This window comes from Anopheles darlingi, chromosome 3 (assembly GCF_943734745.1).
Source record: "Anopheles darlingi chromosome 3, idAnoDarlMG_H_01, whole genome shotgun sequence".
In the NCBI taxonomy this organism is placed as follows: Eukaryota; Metazoa; Arthropoda; class Insecta; order Diptera; family Culicidae; genus Anopheles; species Anopheles darlingi.
In genome coordinates, this window is record NC_064875.1 from 16,213,967 (window position 1) to 16,235,337 (window position 21,371).

The 21,371-nt window shown below is 46.8% G+C and overlaps 5 protein-coding genes across 6 annotated transcripts in view; 2 read left to right on the plus strand and 3 right to left on the minus strand.

Annotated features, from left to right (window-relative positions):
* LOC125953437 (uncharacterized) overlaps window positions 1–7,763 on the minus strand; it is an 8,277-nt gene extending 514 nt beyond the window's left edge. The window contains exons 1-5 of one of the 2 annotated variants that reach the window (XM_049683034.1): window positions 7,614–7,763; window positions 2,183–2,503; window positions 599–1,220; window positions 410–535; window positions 1–336 (exon numbers count right to left, since the gene is read on the minus strand). The exon at window positions 1–336 is cut by the window's left edge and continues 514 nt beyond it. In XM_049683034.1, coding sequence (XP_049538991.1) covers window positions 1–336; window positions 410–535; window positions 599–1,220; window positions 2,183–2,371 — 1,273 coding nt within the window. In that variant the 5' untranslated portion in view covers window positions 2,372–2,503; window positions 7,614–7,763. Of the gene's footprint in view, window positions 337–409; window positions 536–598; window positions 1,221–2,182; window positions 2,504–7,401 lie in introns of both variants that reach the window. The other variant, XM_049683033.1, reaches the window with a different exon arrangement.
* Window positions 7,764–10,167: 2,404 nt separating this feature from the next.
* Window positions 10,168–14,812, plus strand: LOC125953399 (condensin-2 complex subunit D3). Its single transcript, XM_049682955.1, has 8 exons — window positions 10,168–10,323; window positions 10,388–12,531; window positions 12,610–12,760; window positions 12,839–13,256; window positions 13,326–13,518; window positions 13,590–13,878; window positions 13,955–14,368; window positions 14,449–14,812. The coding sequence occupies exons 2-8, from the start codon at window positions 10,523–10,525 to the stop codon at window positions 14,722–14,724; spliced, it is 3,750 nt and encodes a 1,249-aa protein (XP_049538912.1). The 5' UTR covers window positions 10,168–10,323; window positions 10,388–10,522; the 3' UTR covers window positions 14,725–14,812.
* On the minus strand, window positions 14,774–16,365 carry LOC125953467 (uncharacterized). The gene is made up of 6 exons (XM_049683078.1): window positions 16,212–16,365; window positions 16,007–16,136; window positions 15,765–15,943; window positions 15,324–15,697; window positions 15,069–15,260; window positions 14,774–15,002 (listed from the first exon to the last, which is right to left on the minus strand). The coding sequence occupies exons 1-6, from the start codon at window positions 16,362–16,364 to the stop codon at window positions 14,834–14,836; spliced, it is 1,197 nt and encodes a 398-aa protein (XP_049539035.1). The 5' UTR covers window position 16,365; the 3' UTR covers window positions 14,774–14,833.
* Window positions 16,366–16,535: 170 nt separating this feature from the next.
* LOC125953430 (synembryn) lies at window positions 16,536–19,071 on the plus strand. The gene is made up of 4 exons (XM_049683021.1): window positions 16,536–16,843; window positions 16,916–17,280; window positions 17,345–17,519; window positions 17,602–19,071. The coding sequence occupies exons 1-4, from the start codon at window positions 16,763–16,765 to the stop codon at window positions 18,661–18,663; spliced, it is 1,683 nt and encodes a 560-aa protein (XP_049538978.1). The 5' UTR covers window positions 16,536–16,762; the 3' UTR covers window positions 18,664–19,071.
* A 418-nt stretch (window positions 19,072–19,489) lies between these two features.
* Window positions 19,490–21,262, minus strand: LOC125953466 (NADH dehydrogenase [ubiquinone] 1 alpha subcomplex subunit 9, mitochondrial). The gene is made up of 3 exons (XM_049683076.1): window positions 21,107–21,262; window positions 19,893–20,962; window positions 19,490–19,804 (listed from the first exon to the last, which is right to left on the minus strand). Exons 1-3 carry the CDS (start codon window positions 21,144–21,146, stop codon window positions 19,709–19,711), a joined length of 1,206 nt encoding a protein of 401 aa, XP_049539033.1. The 5' UTR covers window positions 21,147–21,262; the 3' UTR covers window positions 19,490–19,708.
* Window positions 21,263–21,371: the final 109 nt, after the last annotated feature.

Consider the following 21,371-nt stretch of genomic DNA (forward strand, 5'->3'; position numbering starts at 1 on the left):
ACTGGGCACGGGTACTGCACTGGATCAGGCACCGCTCGGTACCATCGCCAAGGGCACGACTTTCGCTCGTACTCTTAAACTCCGGCTGTATCGTCACCTGATTAATGCCCTGCTCGTGGAAAAACTCGATCACAGCTTCGTGGATAGTATGGTACACCTTGGGGCTATCAAAAATGATGTGCACTGTCGAGACGTACTGGTGCCCACTTAGCTGCCAGATGTGCAGATCGTGCACACTGTCGATATCCTTAAAGCCTTCCAGTAGCGACTGTTTGAAGATCTCTATATCGATCGTATTGGGTATGGTTTGCAGCAGTATCATTCCGGATTCTTTCACTACAAAGAGGTAAGCAAATCGAAACACCATTAAACGATCACCATCAGGACGCGTCCTCTACCATTTACATACTGTAGGGATAGCTCAAGGCGATTAGCACCACACAGGATAAAATTGACAGTACGGGATCCACAAATTTGGCCGTTTCCTCCGTCGTGTAGTAGACGATCAGGGAGCAAATGATGACAAAGATGGTGCCTGCGAAGGTGATAACCGATCATATTACTCTGAAGCTGTGACGGTTGAACATGCTATACTTACTGCAAATGTCCCGCATCAGCTCGCGGACACTCTCATGCTTCGATTTGCTGCGTAGCTGCGATGGAGACGCATTCCGGCGTGAACCGGACAACCGACGATCACCCTTCCGCACACCATCACCACTGATCACGTGATCCAGTATGACATTACCGCTGGAAGTAATGTACAGGAAGCTACCCTGATGGTACGTATAACCCCCGATCAGTAGATAGCAGATCCCGTTCAGTACTAGCCCCAACGAAGCGAGCACCAGTACATGCTCCGCAAAGTGCATCGCATCACCATGGTGCGAGATGTGGAACAGTGTTTGTAGCGCTTCGACGACGGCCGAGAAACAGAACGACGCCATGAAGATACACACGACCAGCATGGTCAGAATGTCGATCCGTGCCCAACCGAACGTATTCTTGAGCGTACTCTCCCGCACCTGGCGTGCTTTCACCTTTACATTGTGCTTAATGTCCAGGGCCGTTAACTCCCCCTGCGATCGAAGAGCATTCGAGGCAGGCTTTAAGCTGCCCGCTTCCACCGGTGCATCAAGGGCTAGCGGAACTTCCGTAAATTTATCGCCGCTGGGTTCAATCGGCTTTAGGGTCTCCTCAGTCTTCGGTTTGGCACTCTTCTGTCGGGGGTGTGAGGAGAGAGAAAAAGTGATAACGATTAACGTGACGCCATGGAATGTGTCTACTCCTTGAGTACAATAGATCGTTTAGCTGCTCCCAAGATGGTGTCGAAGGCAATATGGAATCGCATCCTAATCTTTACCCTGTCGGCCCCTTCCAACACTAATGTAGGTGCCCTTGTGTTGTAATCACTGGCTATCAGTAACATCGGGTAAGCAATAACACCGAATATGGCTGGAGTTTGCAATTAGAGAGACACATGATCGATTATGTGACCGAAATTCGAGTGTTTGCGAGGTGTAATGACGACAGCGCGTGCCGTAGTAACAGACCACTTCTACTATACTCCCTGTTACTAAAATTAATTTTCGTGCTGTGATGTAATGTTGCTACATAAAATTAATCATAAACGATGCACTCACATACATAGAGTCATCATACCCCATATGAGGTATCCACGATCAGATAGGGGAGGAACAACAAGCTATGATCATTCCTACCCCGCAATTAAATGCCACATGTGCACGCCCAGCATGCGTACCAAGCGTACTGTAGAATGCAAAGCGATGCACCTCTGCAACCAGTATCAGTGAGTCTGTGATGTGCTTCAAGTAACCAGATAAGTGGCCAACAAAAGGCACTATACGAAAGCGAAAGTCGCTGAGTAATTTGCAGTGATATACCGCACTAGCTGACCAACGGCTAGCACTGATGATGCCTATGACTACTACTAACCAGGCCGATCGTATGTCGACTTGTGGATGGAAAATAAATGCCACTCGCCTCCTCCGCCCTCTCGCTCGCTCTCTGTGATCATCATAAATTATTCCGGACACATGAGTGAAGCGCACGCAACTGGAACTAATGTGTACCGTGTGGATGCAGTATAGTGGCTACTTGTCATCAGCATTTAACGGCGACTAACGCGTGATCATCTGAATCTGAAAAGCAATTGACTTACCTTTATGGTTAAAATACAGCCCGTGAGAGCAATAATGTTGCACATCATATGGTAGGAGTTGACCAGCAGCACCAGCGAGTGTGAGATATGGCTAACGAAGAGCTGCACTATGCAGTAAGCGACCGAAAGGGCGAGCACAATGTACAGCTGCACTGGCTGCAGCTGCGAGATCCACTCTTTCATCGGCATTTTCCCGCGGGATCGGCTCGGCCGAGGAGACGCCTGCGTATGGCCTATCACCACCACACGATCACGGTATCACTCGCTAAACAGCTTCTGCTAAGGTGGTGATCCCGCCTTCGCCTGCAGCTTCATGGATGCCTATATCGTTGGGAAGAGATAAAACGAGTGCCCTTTGGGTTAATCAAGCGTCTCTTTATGTTGGCGGCGATGGCTCCAAAGTGCGATCTTACGATTTGATGGGCCTTTTTACTTATTTTAATATTTTTTTGTAAAAAGATACAGCATGCACGAGACGAACACGGCGTTTTTATTACCGTGCAAGCACCTCGGCTCCCATAAATCAATAAAACGTTATTTAGCCCCAAGAGATTCCCGTCTACCGAACTCTTCTACTCTGTAGGGTGCCTCGCACAAGACACGGAATTTGATTGCATTCCAACCTGAATCCCTTAAACCGGTTATAAGGTTGGTTCTTCGAACTTCAAAAGAAGAAAGATTCTTGGTTATAGAAGGCAAAATTAATGCCCAAAAAAATGCGATTCGAAATTGTATTTCCGCTCCGCAGCGAATTAATTCACTTCCATTACCAACGGTTGGGTGATCGTACGTTTTAAATAAATTTTTTATGTATTTATGTATATTGGACACAAGTTGCAAGATATCTTTTACTGCCATTAACACAAGTCAAAATCGAAAAAAGAGTACAAAACCTTGAGGTCAACTCCCCCTCGAAAACTTCTTGCAGCAAAGCGAAACTCCACGTGACGGGGCCGTTTTATGGTTCGTTTCCAGCTTGCGTGTATCGCGCCTACCGTCGGCCGGACCTAGAAGTAAAGCGCACACGGCGGATAACGTTCGTTATCGCTCATGATTATCGTGGCCGCAGTGGTGGCGGCGGCGACAGCGGAACAATCATCCACCCCATTATTGGGGTCTTCTTTCGCACAATAGCTCAATTGGATAAGTGTCTAGGGGCAACGAGAGCCTGAGAGCCCTCTGATATTGGTACCGCTCTCCATCCATCCATCCATCCATCCATCAATTGGACACCCAACCGCGCCAATACGCACCGCTGCGTGCGAGGAGGCTTCTGGGGGCCCTGGGGGCGCTTTCGCTAATCGTGTGCGACATGCTCAGCGAGGCGGAACCAATGTGTGGAGCAATGTGGTCGGCGCTAGGTGGGCGGCGAATGGCGATGAACTCTAGAAAACTTTCCGAACCGAACCTGTCACATGTCACGAAGAACTGAATGGCATTAGGGGGCACCTATAATCTCTTCTCCAAAAAAAAAACCCGCATGACCGTATCAACAACCTTGTTGGCGGCAGACATCGTTGTCTATTGTCGTCTCAACTAACCGACCCACCCTCTCCACCCAAAAGCCTGCGGGGTGAGGATTAATTTATGGCTTACAACTTCCACAGTACGGCTGCGATGGCTGCTTATCGCGCCAACCGCCCAAGCAACAGGTCGCTGCTGGTGCCATGCATCACCACCGTGTGCAATGTCAACTTTTCGTTGAAGACCCCCTGGCGGTACGGTCCTCTATCCCGGAGGAGTCTATCCTAGGTGTCGTGGTGTCGTGTGAATTTGCCTCTTATTCTGTGAGCAACAACACAGCAGCAGGAAAATGGCGTTGCTCGCGTTACTAAGGAAGCTGCGCGGCAACGGAGGCGGCCTACTATCGGGATAGAAAGGTTTACTAACAGAGAAGCCCAAGATGTGCATGATGAAGGTGAAGTAGGCTATCCAATGGGTTCCATTTAATACTTGCGATAACATCCCACGATAGTCATACTGCTGCTGCTGTTGGCTGGCGGTCTGAGAAAGTGATGCCACGTTACTTTCATTCACCAGGCCCGCATCATTTGAAGCTTCCTTGACATGCTTGCATGCTAATTAGGAGTCATAAAGCGTGGCAACCGCGAGCTCAACCAACCAACCAACCATGTAGCTCGTCGTTATCAAAAGCTACTTGTCGGTTGGGGAATTAGTTGTTGTACTACACGTGTATCAAGTAATTTGTGTCTTATTACTTGGCTTTACAGACCCGATTTAGCTTTAGAACAGCAAAGATAGCTCTACAAACTTTACATTATCATCGGGAGTTACACTGCCGGTTAATGTATGATCAATTGCTTTAAACGCAGCGAGTATGCAGCGAGATTGCCTCCAATGAAAGTAAACGCACCCATCCATATCACAACACCCACAGGCGACCCAATCAATTCTCGGCACGTCGACTCGGTGAGTAGTACGTGCGTGGTCAACCTTGGTCCCCACCCGCGATCGTACTCGGGTGCTCGGTTACATCAACTGACCCTAATTCCAAACCAAACGAGTGGGAATCGATCACTCTCCCGTGAACACCAACATGCTGAAGAGCATCCATCCATTTTGAACCAACGAACGAGCTTGATCTCGTTTTAAATTCACTTGACTCTCCGTCACGAAATCCGTGGCAATTCTGCAACCGATGATGATCGATTGTTGGCACGTGCAAAAAACCTGGATTCGTTAAGGGGGCGCAGCGCAATGGAGAGGGCAACCTGATTGAGCGCGGTCAGCATCTACATTGTACTGCCACGAGTGAACCGTTTAACTGCTCTCGTGCTGCTCGTGAGAAATTGTTGTGAATTGTGGGATCGTTTTGCAAGATGCCGCTCGGCTGTCGGCGTGATACCAGGCAGAGGCGATGGAGATGAGTAGCGGCACCAACACGATTGAGTGGAGTGGATGGCGGGACATTATTTGAAATGTAAATTGGTCAGTTGGACGGCTGTACCTGGCGCTGTTGACCCCCTGCGTCTGCGATATGCTGATGAGAATGGATTTGATTGTCAGAACCGATCTGATTGCTTTCAAAATCCTCGTCTGTTGGGTGGCAGTTGTGGAAACATGACCATGACCATACCGGATGGTTACTTGGATGGGGAGATATTTTTGGGTCAACGATGGACCCGGTGCAATGTGAAAAAAAGCCGCTTGTCAAGTAGAGTCACTTAAACATCACTTTGCTGCCTCGTGGGGAAGGGTTTTGCAATATAGCAGACCTTCCGCGATCCACCATCTCCTCGGCACACTTTCCACCCATGAAAGGTCGCTTTGTACCGGTTTAAGCTTGATTCATCCTGATTGACTGTTTGAGTTGGATAAGTCGGAACTTTCAGCAGCTCGTTTTGAAAGAAGAACCTGACAAAAGATGACGACGCATAGTGCACATAATAGTACAAGGAAGATCGTCTATTGTTGCAGTTGGAACAGCAGCAAAACAACGCAAAGTGACAATGACTAGCTCCCCCAAGGTACGGAAACAGTAAGAAGCTTCTACTATCGAAGGTGTTGAGGGTGCTGCGCGCGCTTGAAATTGTTCTCTGCCATTGTTAAAATAAAATTGTTCTCTGCCATTGTTAACGAGTGAAAATGAAATTGTGCTGAGTAGGTTCGAGAAATCTCATGCCACAGCCATAGGACTCTTTGCAACACTTTCACCATTGTTCACTACATGCCAGTCATCTCACTACTATTGTAATGTAACAAGAACAAGAATGATGAGAATGCTACTAGCCCGTCCCTATCGTCCATTAGGCCGAATCGAAAGACCTCCACACCGGGCGATCCGATTGGCGTACGTGCGTGAACGTGAACCAGGTTAACCGGCCTGACGACTGATATGGCGCAACTCTTCCCCAAGGGCGCTGCATATTTGTGCATTCAAACGCCGTACGCCAAACGCCATTACCGAATCGGCTCGTCTCAGTGTCAATGGCCATAAGGTGTAGTAGCGGGACGGAATCTGATCCACCACCGAAAACGCGTGAACGAGCACACCCAGGTGGGCACAGATAAGCCACCGTGACGGCGCTCTTGGCGGTTCCGTCCGAGTGGCGAGCTGCGTATGGCACCCACGGAGGATGAGGTCAAGGTGAGACGGTCCGGCTATTTTTTTTTTCTTCTTTTCCTTCACTGGAGGTTTGTTTACGCTGCCTCTTTCTTTGGATTCCTTCTGTCCTGCTCATCTGCTCGGTAACAGCAGCAGTAACAGCACCCACCCGGGGGGGAGTGTTAGGAACCGGTACTTTTGGGATGTGTGTGCGTCAAGGCGAGATTCGAAGAAATGGAGACCCCCTGACCCACGAAGTGATCGTCCAGCGAGCGCGGATTTGCATTCGAAGGGGTCATGGTACCCCCACGCCGTTCGCGTTCTCCATCAACATCTGATAACTTTTGGGATTGATTAAAACATAATTTAGATAAGTTGAAATTTAATCCAACAAATATTCATCGATGATTCCCATCAGAGCGAAAACACAGCAACGTAAAACACCTCGCTAAACGCTCATCGCGATATGCTGTTCATAATTGGCCTCTCCTTCAAGTAGCTCATATTTTTGATTTATTATCACGTCCTATCGGAAGGTCCGCGGTCGATCAGCTGATAGGTAAATGGCGTAGGCAGTTGTGGGAACCGCCGAATAGATAAGCTCGAGAACAATTTACTGAATAGCACGAAAGGCGCGAGTGTGCCTTGAAAATTGGCATGGAAACGATCAGTGCACCGGTTTGCGTTAGCGATTTTTAACACGAGATTCTCGAGATACCTAGACTACTAGACTACAATCTAGGCGGTGTTACCGCCTCAAGTAGTCTGATCTATTGGTCTCTGAGCCCTGAGAGGGGGTCTTAGTTTTGAGGCGAACGAACGATAAACAATCACTTCGGACCAGAGGAAAATGTAGAGCCTTATCGCGGTATATAACTTGCGATTGCAGCTCGCCATGTTGCCACAATTCCCACGATGGCTCTGATCGAGGTTGCTGTAGATCGTCCTGGCGATTTATGCTTCCTCGTTTCAAACCAAGTCACCACGCAAAGTAGAACGTACAGTAGCACACAAACGAACACTTCATCTTATCGCAAAAATATTAGAACTTTCACAGATCATACTTTTCACTGTAAAGACCAAGCTTCAGATCGTCAAAATTTGCAAATTACAATTGATATTCACAAATGCACGAAACAAAAACCGCACTTACTGTGGCAATAGTAATGCGCGCACAATGCCGTTGTTAGAATCCGAGCGCACAAGCATTCGAGAGACACGCGGGCCCGAAACCAATGAACTCTAACTAGCCGTTACGGGACGACGAGTCCGAGAGGGACAAATCCGCTGTTCCGCTATCTTCGTTGGTTCTCGCCTACGCCAAAAACCGGTAGACCGAGGTGATATTCTAAAAATACTCCCTACGTTCTCCCTTCGCCACCGTGTTCGACCTCTCAGGTTCACTGCGGCTTCCGTTAGAACGGATCCAATAGCGGAAGATCGCGACTCGCGGTACGCACTCGGTCGCTTGTACTTTGCGGACCTGCTGCTGCTGCTGCTAACGTGGTCTGTCTCTGTCACTTGCTAAACGCGATCTGAACCTCACCATCAGCCCCATCGGTGATATCGCGCTTCGCAGATGCGTTACCGCGCGCCGTGCGGCGATGCGTTATCGCTGTGGGGGGGCTGGAGGTCTCTAAGGGGGGACACTGTAGCCGGCGAGGAGCGTGCGCGTGCAGCGATTAGGTTTGGTGGTGAGCGGTGGGGTTTTGTGTTCAAACCATGCCATTACACTCTGCTCGCGGTTCCGAATCGCGGTCGGTGGCGTGAAGATCGCGCTCACTTTTGTTTGTTTAATTTAACCGATTTGTTTGGATCACAGCTTGAGTGCAGATACGGCATATCAATGGACATTTGATTGAACTTGAAGAACCGTAAAAAGAGAATCGATGGAAGGTTGATTGAAACATTCGATCGAAACTTGAATTTTAAGTTTAATTTGGCTTTACTTTGTCAAGTTTCCACTTGTCTGGATGTTCTTTTAGAAGACTTCTAGAAATAAGTAAAGACAAAGAATTATTTTTAGATCGTCACAAGATCTTACATTTCACCGTCCAGCAGACACGAGTTCCCGCGGAATTCTGACGAAAGCGTAAATGGTACACATCCGTGTAGGTCAGCATCGCCTCGCAGCATTTTGTAATCAACAGCTGATAGCAAGGAATCACTCTCCCTTCGAGCACCTCCCTATAATCCGCGTAATGAACTTGTTGGTAGGTTCAATGTGCCTCAATGAGAGGACGAGACTCGAAACGTTTCGTTTTAAAACAGCTTAGAAATAGGGGACCCTTTTTGTTGTGCCAAGATGCTGAGCCCCTCGATCAAGGAAGTTCTCGCTTGCGTGCATTTACGTTGCCTTCGTTAAATGACGCGACGCACGCACGTGTGATCGGATGTGGAGATCGTGATTCTTGTCTATTCGCACAACACTTAGTAGCAGTTAAACTAATCACTTCATTAGTCTCGTGACACGATATCTTACCGTAAAGTCACCTTCTCCCAACGATGCAAAAATTCAACTGTTGCATATCTCGGCTGCATCTTGGCTGCCTGCTGCATCCTTGCTTGCATGCGTGTATGAGTGTATGGGTGTAGGAGGCAGGACAATGGCTCATCCTTTTACGGTAAAAGCATAAAACGATGACGTGGCGTGGCGGGATGTTATTTCCGTTAGACCATCGAGATGAAGCAGATAAGATTTCGTGTTGTGTCGTGTTCCAAGGACGACTTGCAGCCAGAGAGGGCTGTTCGGTGAGATTGCCATTTTATGTGGCTTCCTATCTACAAACAAAACGCCAGGTCTAGAGTACAAGCTGATCCTTTCGCTGTTACCACTGTACTGCATTTTTTAACTAAATGTTGAACATGCTAATCAACTTACCAAAGACTGGGATTTTCCAGCTAGGCGTGCACGAGCATAATCTCCCTCATGTGGCTTATCTACTCATTATACGAATAGTAAACTACCAATCCTTATCCTGGTATTTGTGAGTTTACGTTTGAGTTATTTGGAGTTATCGCTGATAGATAAGTAATTGGGTAATAAACGCCATCTATCTCTGCACGTGTTGATTGCATTTTAACAATCGAATTGTTAAAACCACATTTGCCATGAAGAGCGTGCAAATCAAAGTATGCTAGGAAGCGTTTTTTTTAAACATATATAAGGACGGACGAGCCGTATGTTTATCGCGAAACATGTGAAAATTGATCTTTTAGTTGGATGACGCAAGAAATCTTTGGGAGCTTGCCGTTGACGTCATTACCATCGTGCTCTTTTTAACCAGCTCACAGTCGATCTTCGAAACACTAGAGCATGGTTGACGACGAACCAGTCCAAGAGCTTCATCCAGTTTGAGTTGGAAAGACGGTATCAAATGCGTATCGAGAGTAACTGTATTATCATTCTTAGGTTTACTTAATGATAGTAATACCTGAAAATTGTAGTTAACTATTTTGCAATAAAAACGTTCGCTTTGCCAGAAACGGAAGGATAAATTTGGAGAAAATTTCATCGCACGTGTGCGTTTCTATGTTATTTTTGTATAGCAATCCTGTGAACAATGCACCAATGGAAAACCACGTGCGTTTTATCGTCGCATTCCATCGCATGGCGAATCTAATCAATTTAAAGATCTGGAAACCATTAAATTATATTGATTAATAAAAGAGGTGCTTCTACCGCTCTTTCTGGTAACATAAAGTGTTCCGTAGAACTCAACTTGAAATAAATGAACAAAAATCATTGGCTCGGGCTTGCGATTTTTCTATGCGTAAGATTTTGTTCACACACAATCGGCCTGCAGCAACGAATTTGCTGCTTGGGTTTCTTCTTCTTCCTTTTCTTCTTCATTGTTTGTTCTTTTTTGTTGTGGTTTAAAATCCAAGTTTTTGAATCCCGTCGCAAAAATCTGTGGAAAAGTGAGGAATTCTACTCTATTTCTAATGAAAAGGATGTTTAAATCCTTTGGAGCGCTGCAAGAACCAAACAATCAATTCGCAATCAAGTCCGTCAACCATCCGGGTGTTTCGGAAAGAAACCATCGTTGGAAACCGCTGATCGGCGACCGTTCAGGTATGTTTTGAGTTTCGCATTTCTGTTAAGATCTGTTGCATTAATAATCAAACTCTCCTTTCAGTCTACTGCAATTAAGATTGCCAAATGCGACCAAAACATTGCATTTAATCGGACAGGCAACCATCCGGTTAATCAGTACCCGTGCTGGACCCGTGGATTAATTCATACACATTCTGCAACAGTTTCCAAAACCGAAATGGCTCCACAACATGTACATTTGTTGCTGAATCTTCTACCTCAGTATTTCGATCCGAACATGACGGTGGAACTCATCGACGAAATGTGCCAGGAGGAAAGAGCCGACGAACCGGAATCCAACGCTCAAAGGCTCGATTTACGTGACTCTCCTATGGTGCAACGTGCCCTGGAGCAACCGACACAGCTGCTGGAGTTAATGCGCGATATCATTCTTGAGGTCAAAACCGTCCGTCGCACAGCTGGTCTCTTCGATAAGTACGATAATTGGCAATACTTTGCGAAGCAACTATCCGTCGATCAGTTCCTAGCATTCGTGTATGCATTTGTGATCCTCGCGGAGCAGGATTCCACTGAGACGGACCGAAAGCTAGCAGTGACTGCAGCAAGAATGTATCTGGTTTTGCTTAGTACACCTGGACAGAAGCAAACACGTGCATTCGATGAGCAAGTCTTGCTCAAGTGTTTGGATGTACTGAAAATAGAAGAACGGTCTTCAGAAGCGGGGAAACATTCCTCCACAGATTTTATCGCAATACTTGAGGACTTGGAGTTGCTGCTCAGCTGCATGACACTGAAAAACTGCGGCACCGTAAAGCTGCATCTGGTCAAGTGGCTGGTGGGCATTATCAAGTATTGTATCAAGCAAGAAACCCATCGTGCGTTTGCTGAGAAACTAACGGGAAAGAGCTACGAAATATTGAGCACCATTTGTTCGTCGGAGCATGATGATCACAATGAGTGTGCAAACAATATAAGCCTGATTTTCAATAAGACCGCCCTGTTCTACCAGCTGGAGTACAAAAATGTACCACCAGCCCTTCAAGTGTACAACTTTTTTCTGAAGCTGCTGGAACAGCACCCGAAAGACACATCGAGCATCTTAACAAACTTCATCAAATCCGTTCTAACGAATCCGCCTAAGGTGTTTGCGAAGACGGATGACTACGCGTACTTGCTGGATGTGGCTGTAAAGTACGAGCTGGCACTGTACAGCAAATGTAACATCTCGATTGTGGAATATTTAAGCCAGTTAGAAACACAGGCTGACACGAGTACTCGTAGCAATACGTTGGAAATGATCGCTAGACTCGGTACCATGGAGTGCACCGTCGATTGGGTGTTGTTCCGCTCGGAGATATCAACGGTACCTCGAGAGATAGAAATGGTTCGTCTGGTTTGCAATAAGCTGGCGGAGAAAAACAACACCATTAAGCTAAAAGCATTTCAATGCTTGTTGAAACTCATGCAAAACGGTAATCAAGTAATTCATCAAATATTCCACGATGCCTTCTTTCGCAACTATGAGGACGACGAGGAAAATTCTTATCTGCAGATGAACGACATTGAAGAATTGTATCAGATGGCGGAGGTGGACCTTGGGATCTCAAGGAAATTATTCCAATTGCCCCAACAAACTCGAAAGTCCCTTGATAAGCCTGTCGAAGGTGGTACACACCAAGAGAAGACAAGCACAAGTCGAGAAGACGAAGACGGAACATCGAAGATCGACGGAATAGACACGATACGGGATACTTTGAAATCTCTTCCGGGGATTATTTACGAAGCACTACGATCATCGAATTCGGCCATCCGTAGAGTATCGTTCAGTTGTCTAGAGTACATTTTGGAGCTAGATCGCAATCGGATCGACGATCCTTTGTTCGCCTCCAGTGTGGTTCAACTGGCGAAAGACAACGTGATGCTAGTGCGGCGCACGGCGCTAAATGTTCTGAGCAAGCTTTTGACGCTCCATCCCAACTATGCAGCGATCATCAAGCTGTGGTCCAAATGTATACTAATTTTTCTGGATGACAATGATGAAAAGCTTAAAGAGTCGGCCATCGAGAGTCTAAAAAGGAATGTGTTCGATAACATTTGTCGTTACGAGGATTCCTCTTCGAGGAAAAAGTTCACTCCTTGGCTGATTGTTCGGTCGATACTGGTCCTGGGTAAAATCAATGTTCTGAAAGCAGCGATCGATTCTTGGGTACAAAAATCTTTTCTCACGTAAGTAAATCTTAATTCATAGGAATTAGACTAGATGTTCAACTAATCAACCTTTGCTCTACTTCTGCAATGAAACAGGGCAAACAATTTCAGCATTATTGAGTCACACATCTTTACGGTGAACTATACTGAAGCATGGATTGTTCTATCGATTATCGCAAATAAAATGAAATCGAGAAATCCGGATGTTGTGATAAAAATATTGAAGGAAATGTTACAACAAGATGTGGTATGTATTGCATGTGCTGCTTTCTTTTTTTAAATGTTTTACAATTTATCACGGTTTTTCTTATTCCCCACAATGCAGTACAATTCAACGATATGCCTACAGTACATTCTGAGTGTTATTAAGAGCTGGTTGCACGACTTCTCCACCGTTAAATTGAATGAATTATTTAAAATGCTATGGGATATCTTACGCACCGGCAGCACGAATGTATCGCTTGTAAGCTCGATCTACAATGTGTGCTGTATGATATTGGAAAAGTCTAACGATATGAGTACATCAGAATGGGTTCATGAGTTGCGTAGCGGTTGTGCCAATTATTTGCTTCACTACCGAACCAACTATTTGAGTTCGAGCACAACCAACGACCGATATCTCATTACGTTGCTAGTTTATGCTGAAGCTGTTACTGATTCAAACGAAAAACCCGATACAGATATTATCAACATACTATTAGAGTGCTTGTCGCAGCTTGCATCCAGCAGCGGGAGTAATCCAAGTATGTATAATGATATTTGCCTAGTGACCGATCAATATTTTAACTAATTCCATTGACTATTGCTTTCAGAATCGATGCAAATAACGGCAAATAATGTCAAAAAAGCAAACGTTACCATCACAGCACTCGCCAAGTTTAGTCTACAGTACAATACCATCTCCACAACAGTGATACCATATTTCAATCGACTGTTAAAGCACAAACGAATGGATGAATCTATCATATGCACATTGATCACTGCGTTTGCTGATCTTTGCAAAAGGTACTTTCACTCCAGTGCGTGTTTGTTGCTACACCAATTCATTATCTTTGTCGTTTACATTGTTTTTACAGGGATCCCGTTTTAGTGAACTCCTCAGTAAACATGGTCATTAGTCAGCTAAGCTCTCGCTGCGTATCGGTGCGCAGTGTGGCATTGATCAATTTAAACGAACTAATTCTACAAGATTATGTTAAAATGCGGGGAAAAGTGCTTCTGTGCATTTTGATGTTAATCATTGACGAAAATGATCTGATTGCGGCGCAGGCATTTTATATTGTTCAGCAATACGTTCACACAAAAAATGAGAAGTTGCTGAAAGAATCCCTGCTGAAATGTGTATTTATATTTAATCAATATCTGGTAGGTGAAACGTAAACCGCTGCTTTTACTGCTTCTACTTGCTTTCACTCATTGACAGGAACTTTTTATTCTATAGAAATACGCGGATAGTGAAATGTTCCCGACCATTGATGCTGGCAGTGAGGAGTGCGATTTGTTTGGAAATGCTGATGTACCAGCGAGCAAACGCATTGCAATCTATGATTTTTTTATCCGAAACATCGATGATAACAGTCTATTAAAGCTGCTAGAAAACGTGAAACGAATCCATGAGCAGCTAGAGAAAAACAAGTTCGTCCAATGCAAACAAGGTGTAGGAACGCTTCTCGATCTGCTTTACGTGTTCAAGCAGATATGTGAGGTCAGATACCGTGACAAACCACGCGGCGCCAGGGAAGAGCAAGAGATGGGCCAAGATTTAATAGAAAATGATTTGGTCCAGGAAGAGCAACCAACGACTGCCAAGAAATCAAAGTTAAGCATTGCACAAAGCCAAACTGAAAGAGAGGTGGTAAGTGATACGGTGAAGATCGGATGATCAACTTATCTTATAACAAATAACAAAACTAAATATTTCTCACATTATTCCAGACGACAATTGTAGGGAAAATGGTTGATGTGTATTATAGATTTGATCAGAGTGTTCGCAAATATGTTGAGACTGTAGAATCTACGCAAATGGACCTAACTGATCAACGGTTGCACGAATTTTCGACAGCGATAGCGGAAAACTTTAGATCCTTTGTAGAATTCGCTGAGCCAATGAAGTTCTGGCGTAAACTACTTGAGTCTAATGATAAATCCGAATCTACTTCATCGACTCGAAAAAGAAAAGTGGTGGATACCAATGTGACGGATTCACCATAAGTTAGTGATACTGTGATAATCTATTCAATAAAAAAAAAACAATGGTAGCTGTACAATGTGTGGCTTCATTTAACATAATGTATACGCACGACTTCCTTTGAATTACCTTTCACTGTGTGTGAGACATTTTCCCATTTGTTGGATCAATACGATACAATGTCTCATTTGCAACGGCAACAATTTTTTCTAGATCCATTTTCCCTTTTTCCATCATTTCAACAAAGAGCTGCTTAGCCTCTGTCAGTTGCTGCAACTCCATTGTTAACGACTGCAGTTTACTGAAAGTGGAAATCGTTTGTTTTTTAAGTAAAGTTGGATTCGATAAAAAGCAATAATACACGTACTTCTGCTCTTTCTTTTCACTCTTTCCAAGAACCTTGTTGCGCACCATTAGTTCGTTTCGTTTCTCGGCTATGTATGCTTCTATTTTCTCGCAAGTTTTCGCCAAGCCTTCAGAAATGCATTCCATGTTTGCTTTTTTGCCTTGTGTCTTATCGTACTCCAGTGTTAGCTCCTCCAATTCCGCCCGAAGAGATCTAGAGATACAGAATTAGTCAAATACAAGCGAAGACAGCAGCGTAAATCACGTAAATGCTTACATGTATGAACCATCGAACTCGGTTTGTAACAGTTTTTCAATCTGTCCAACGCATGGGCGTATCTGGTTGATTGATTCCACGTGAATAACGTTGGTTTCTTGAAGTTGTTTCTCTTTTTCCGTCAGAATCCCCATTTCTTGTTCAAGACTCTCATTTTTCTCGATCAGTGCTACTGCTTCATCGTCCGTTATCTTCTTGTCACTCAAATGTAGGTGGTGCATTTTGAGACGGATGACCTTTTCACCCAACTCATGATCCTTTACCTCGAAGAGGGCCAGTTTGCCGCGCAACGACTTCTGAGTCTCGTGCAGTTCTTCGATTTGCTGACTGATCATAGGAAGCCGGTTCTTCATTTTGTCTATATCGCGATCCATCTGGAGACGAGAAGGGTGAAATCAGACCCTCGGAGATGGCCTGCTAGGTTGCCGTGGCGATACTTACGTTGCTAACTTTGATTTTGTTGGCTTCCTTTAGGATCTGCTCTTGATTCAGTTTGGCGTTCAGCTCAAAGTACTTCTCCGTGCAATGATTGGCCTTTTCCAGCACGGTTTCCTTCACCATGTTTATGTAAAACAGGTAGTTGAGAAGAATTTTCAGTAAATGCTTTACTTTTTTGGCGGCTGAAAACGACAAAACAAAGTTAAAAAGAAATCTCGCTGGAGCACAAGCCAAAAGCCCCATACTTGGTTTCACCAGGTCGACGTAGAAGAAGGATGTTTGCTTCGAGTCGGAACACAGCTGGTAAATGTAGTTTATACGAGTAACAAACTCCACCCGTCTCATGGTTAACTTTTCAATCGGCTCGCTAAACATCTGCAGAACATACGAAAACGTTAGTACAAATTCCGGCAAATTCCGGTCCACCCGAAGGAACCCAAGCCCACTTACGTTTTCGTAGCTGGACACATCGTAGTGCATCAGCTTGAAGATGTTTAAAACACACTTGAACAGAAAATGTTCCGTTGGAGACTCCAAATCGGATGCCTTGATTTTGAACGGAATAATGCTATTCCAGTCCTCGATAAACGCGGCGTTGTTCATGGCGATTTTCACTGTTTTGCGGTTATCACGATTTCCGTTGCAAAATTAAAAACAAGCAGCTTCTGAAAGGCGCGCCTTCGATTGCACGCACACACACCCATCGATGTGACGCACACTTACGCAAACCGTGTACGTACACGACATTTTTGCTTCTTCGCAGCAAAACAAAAACTGACCCCAAGAATCACGGGCGGGTTTTCACGGGAGTTTTGTTGGTTTCGGTTGCTCCGGTTCTGGTTAATCCTAGTGTCCAAGAAGCCCTTGTACTCTACCATACAGCTACTACTGAACAGCCCGATAATTCAATTAGTGTCCAATTTTCACCGACTGCGGGGGGTTGAGTGTTGACTGGCTGATCCCGGAGAGTACGAGGTTTTCGCGGCGGAAAAGACTCCGAGATGGATGCGGAAAGCTTAAGATGTTTGCTCAGCGGGGACTACGGACTGGTGGAGGATACGCTGGACAAGTTCAACAAACAGGTAACCCGCGGCAACGCCACATTAGGTATGCTCATCAATATTCATGTTTCATCCTGGCCACCACCTTATCAGAACGCGCAGGTGTTTAACTTCACGCACTTCACCAGCACCGGCCAGTGGGTGCTGATCTGGGATAAATTGTTCGCTTATCTGGCCGATCCGGAGATGCCGCATCGTGTCGGTTGCCTGATGGCTATCAAGGTGCTGAGTCGGGACAAAACGTACCTTAACGAGTCAGTGACGGCGGATCACTTGAACGCGCTGCTACGGCTGGCCGGTATCGGTCCGCTCGCGGTACCTTGCGATGCCACGGAAGAGGTACAGGTTGAGGCACTGAAGTGTCTGAGTAACATGATATTCCAGAGCAGCAAGTGCCAGGAGATGTGTCTCGGCAATGCGTCTACCGAGGGTATCATCCGGCGCGTGAAGATGTATAAGTAAGTCTAAACCCGTTCGGAATCGAGTGGATAATAACCGTAACATTCTCTTTTCCCCCAACAGAGAGGTGGCGTACGGGTATGACATCAAGTACTTCGATATGAAGCTGCTGTTCCTGCTGACCGCAATCAATTGTGATATCCGGGCGATGGTTCGAGATCAGCTGCACGGACTGGTGTACCTGGTTGAAACGCTCGATCTCTTTATGAGCCAAGCGGCCACTTTTAAGGAGTTTAGCGTAAGTTACCTGCCATTGCGACGAAGCTCTCACAGCTGGTCGTTTCGTTGATGTGTGCCCCGTTCCTTTTATCGATTCGCAGGACAAGGATTTAGATTTAATTAACGAAGTGCTGAAAGTACTCTTCAACCTGACCGTCCGCTCAGCCGACAACCTCGTACCCGAGGAGGACGAAGCAAGCCAGTTCCATCGCCTCGTGACGGTGCTGCATGATCTCTTCTTCTATCGAACGCTAAACCGCGATCGTATCGTATCACTGCACTCGAACATCGTTAATCTGCTCACTAGCGTGCCCGTTAGCTGTTACGTCGAGCTGGTAACACCTCTCCAGCAGCAGCAGCAGCAGCAACATCTGCAGGCCAAGCAAGACGATGCGCAGGAAAAGCAACAGCAGGTGGACGAAGAGGGCAGCAATACCATACACACCATACCGTTCGAGGGACGTAACGTGTACGTGCTGCAGGTGCTGGTGGATTTTTTGCGACGCAATTTCCAGCGAGCGGAAAAGAAATCGGACCAGTACGAGATGCTGTCACCGGTACTGACCGTACTGATTAAGGCGATACGGGCCGACGCGATACACCGCCGGTACGTGCGATCGGTGATATTGCCACCGCTACGGGACGTGCACGATCGGCCCGAGGTGGGCAAAGAGCTGCGGAACTATCTCTGCTCCCTACTCACCAGTCCCTGCACCCAGATTGCGGACCTTTCGGCCGAACTGCTGTTCGTTTTGTGTAAGGAGAACGTCGGACGAATGATCAAGTACACCGGGTATGGGAATGCGGCCGGTCTGTTCGCTAACCGGGGTCTCCTAGGGGGCCGTTCGACCAAGGGCTCCGAGCAGTATTCTTCCGATAGCGAGGACAGCGACACGGAGGAGTATAAACAGCTGCAGCACGCGATCAATCCGGTGATCGGTTGCTACGAGCCACCAAAGCCGAACCCACTGGAGGGCATGTCCGAGGAACAGAAGGAGTACGAAGCGATGGAGTTGGTGAAGCTGATGGATAAGTTGCAGCGCCAAGGGCTCATACAACCGTGCAAAATCGGTGAAGACGGGCGTCCGCAAGCCGTAGATCACATCATGGAGCTGCAAGAGGAAATACCGGAACAGCAGCGTGATTACAAGAGGAAGACCTAGAGCGTAGGGACTGGCTTTTGTTCTCCGCTCCCGGAAGTTGGTTTCCATTCACGTGCCCCGCTTGCTCGACGATCGCTGACGACGCTTGATCACGGACGCTTGGCGGTTTCAGAGTGCAGTATTTAGAAGAAAGCATTGCTGGCTGCGGTAGCAATGCTCCGGATGTTACATTGCCAAAAAACAAACACACATTCGCGCCTATTTTAGAGAGGGATGGGGAGGGAATTAAACTAGTGCAGATAGACCTGCGAGGTATCTATCATCGATATTCTCACTTCGATTTTGTCAGTGCACCGGAGCATACCGAGGAGGACCGAGAGACGAGAGACCTTTAGAATTAGTGGCAGCCAAAAAAAAAAAAAGATACAAAGGGATGCAATCATTAAGGTTAACACAGTGCGAACGGGGTTTTCGCAAGGGTATAACAAGTTATTCCAACAGGCATTAGGTGTTGATTGTTATCGGATTTCGTTTTAAGCAACTTCCAAAGCATAATCGTGGCAAACACGTACGTTTCATAGCTTCCTCTCCCGAGCCGAGGTACAGTGCGCGGCTCGTTAGTGTTAATGCGACTCTATCTATCCAATAACAAGCTAATCTCTTCGTTGTGCTGCCCGCCTTTCTCGTTCGTTGTGCGTACCGTAGTCCATCTTTCCGTAAGTCTTTCCTTCATCCCATGCCGCGCCATACCGTATTTAATATTAAGAAGCGATCTCCAGCCAACTTCAGCCAATAAAAGTGAGCCAATGTGAAGTACTAACGGTCAAGTGTTGTGGTTTTTTTCAATCCGAAGCGTTTGACTTACGATTTACGCACCTGCTTCCACGATCATCATCATTAACATACCGGTCGGATCATCAGCTTGTTGGGATTTTGAGTTTATTTTGAAGGATTTACTTGTAATAGTTTTTACATACGCTCGTCGTTCCCATTCTCCTATCGTTCTCCATCCTTGTCCATCCGTACTTGTGGCTCACTCGTTTTAAACTAGCCCACAGGATAGCTTCGCTTCAGAGGACTGCTCCATTTCGTAATCTTCATCTGCTTACTGAATGAACTGTGGTGGTGTTGGCTTCTCAAACTCATCCAGCTCGGCATCGTAGTACTGGGCAGCACGGAACGGTCTCAGTTCCCACGGTACCTAGGCGTTAAATTTAGATTAAGATTTCGATTAATATATATTATGACACACCCTCGAACACAGCTTTGCTTCATTAAGCTGGCCTCACCTGATCCTCCATGTACGTCAGATTAACACCCAGATCCTCGAGGGTCGGTACGCCCTTCTCCACCTCATCGTTCACGTACTCACGCTCGATACGCTCCGTGTGCACGTCGCCGATCGGGAAGGACGGGGAAATCGTCTCCGTCAGCAGCGCCTTGATACGGAACGTCGGATCGTAACGCAGATCGTACCGGAAGTAACCCCACCATTTCTCGTCCTTGCGCATGATCTGATGGAACCAATCGACCAGCACCGAGAGCTTGTAGCGCCTCGGTCCCACCGCCTGATACGTCTGGCCTTGACTGTCCGAATCCTTGATCGCATTAATGATGCCCTGTGCCAGATCGGAACAGTAGACGGGCTGCTTGATCGTACGCTCACCCTTGTACCAGAGCGGCATCGCACGGAACTGTCTGCGCCAGATGTGCGCGTAGTAGCGAAGGAAACGATCCTCCTGCCCATAGATATCGGCCGGCCGGAACACGATCGCATCGGGGAACTCTTCGCGCACCGCCAGCTCACCGTAGTATTTGCTCTGCAAGAATTTGCTGCCTTCCTTGGTGAAGAACGGTTGAGGAGTAGGCGTTGCGTTCAGGCTCGATACGTGCACGAACTTTTCGACGCCTGCTTCGCGCGCGATACGAGCCAACCGGCGGGCTCCCTCGACGTGCACATCCTTGAAGGAGAAGTTCTTCGTCTCCCAATCGCGTCCGACCAGGTTGATGACGACGTTCGAGTACTTGACCGCCTTCCGGATCGCATCCTCGTCGCGCAGATCGTACGGATGGAACAGCACCTGACCGAGATCCCCAACCAGCTTCAACCGGAGCGCTTCGTAGTGGTCAGCCCGGTACGGGATGATGACCTGCGAGCCGATCTTGCCGAGCTTATTGCACACATAGCGGCCCAGGAATCCGGTGCTACCGAAAACGGTCGCGACGATGCCGTTGAAGCTCGACCGCCCACCGGTACCGCGCTTGATCGCGGCCAGGTTGGTCGTCTTCAGCTTGTGCGGCGCATCGGTGCTGTAGTTGGCACGAATGCAGACCACTCCCAGCAGGCCGGTCTGTTGCTCTGTTCCGACGGTGAAAGGACGAAAGGATTCTCGGGATTAGTTGAAATTACATAACAAAACAAACGCGAAAGTGTGAGCCACCGACACGGACTCCGGCCTGTGCTGGAGCCGAAGATAGTGGGCCGCCCCGGATTGCCACGTACTTGCCAACTGCACCCCGTTCACGAGGATTAGAGATGCCATTTTCCAGACGGCGATAGAAATCCCAGACTTCCCAGTGGCGGCCTTCTTTCGATTTTCGGACTTTTTTCTTTTGCTCTCTGTTTTGAAGAGAAAAGTCGACGGCCGCTCACAGCTGACAGCTGACGTCAAAAGTGCCCATGGAGCATTTGAATCGGTTATGGCGTAGTTGGAAAATCACGACATTTTTTAGAACTAGGCTGTGACTACAGCTTTTACGCTTTTGCG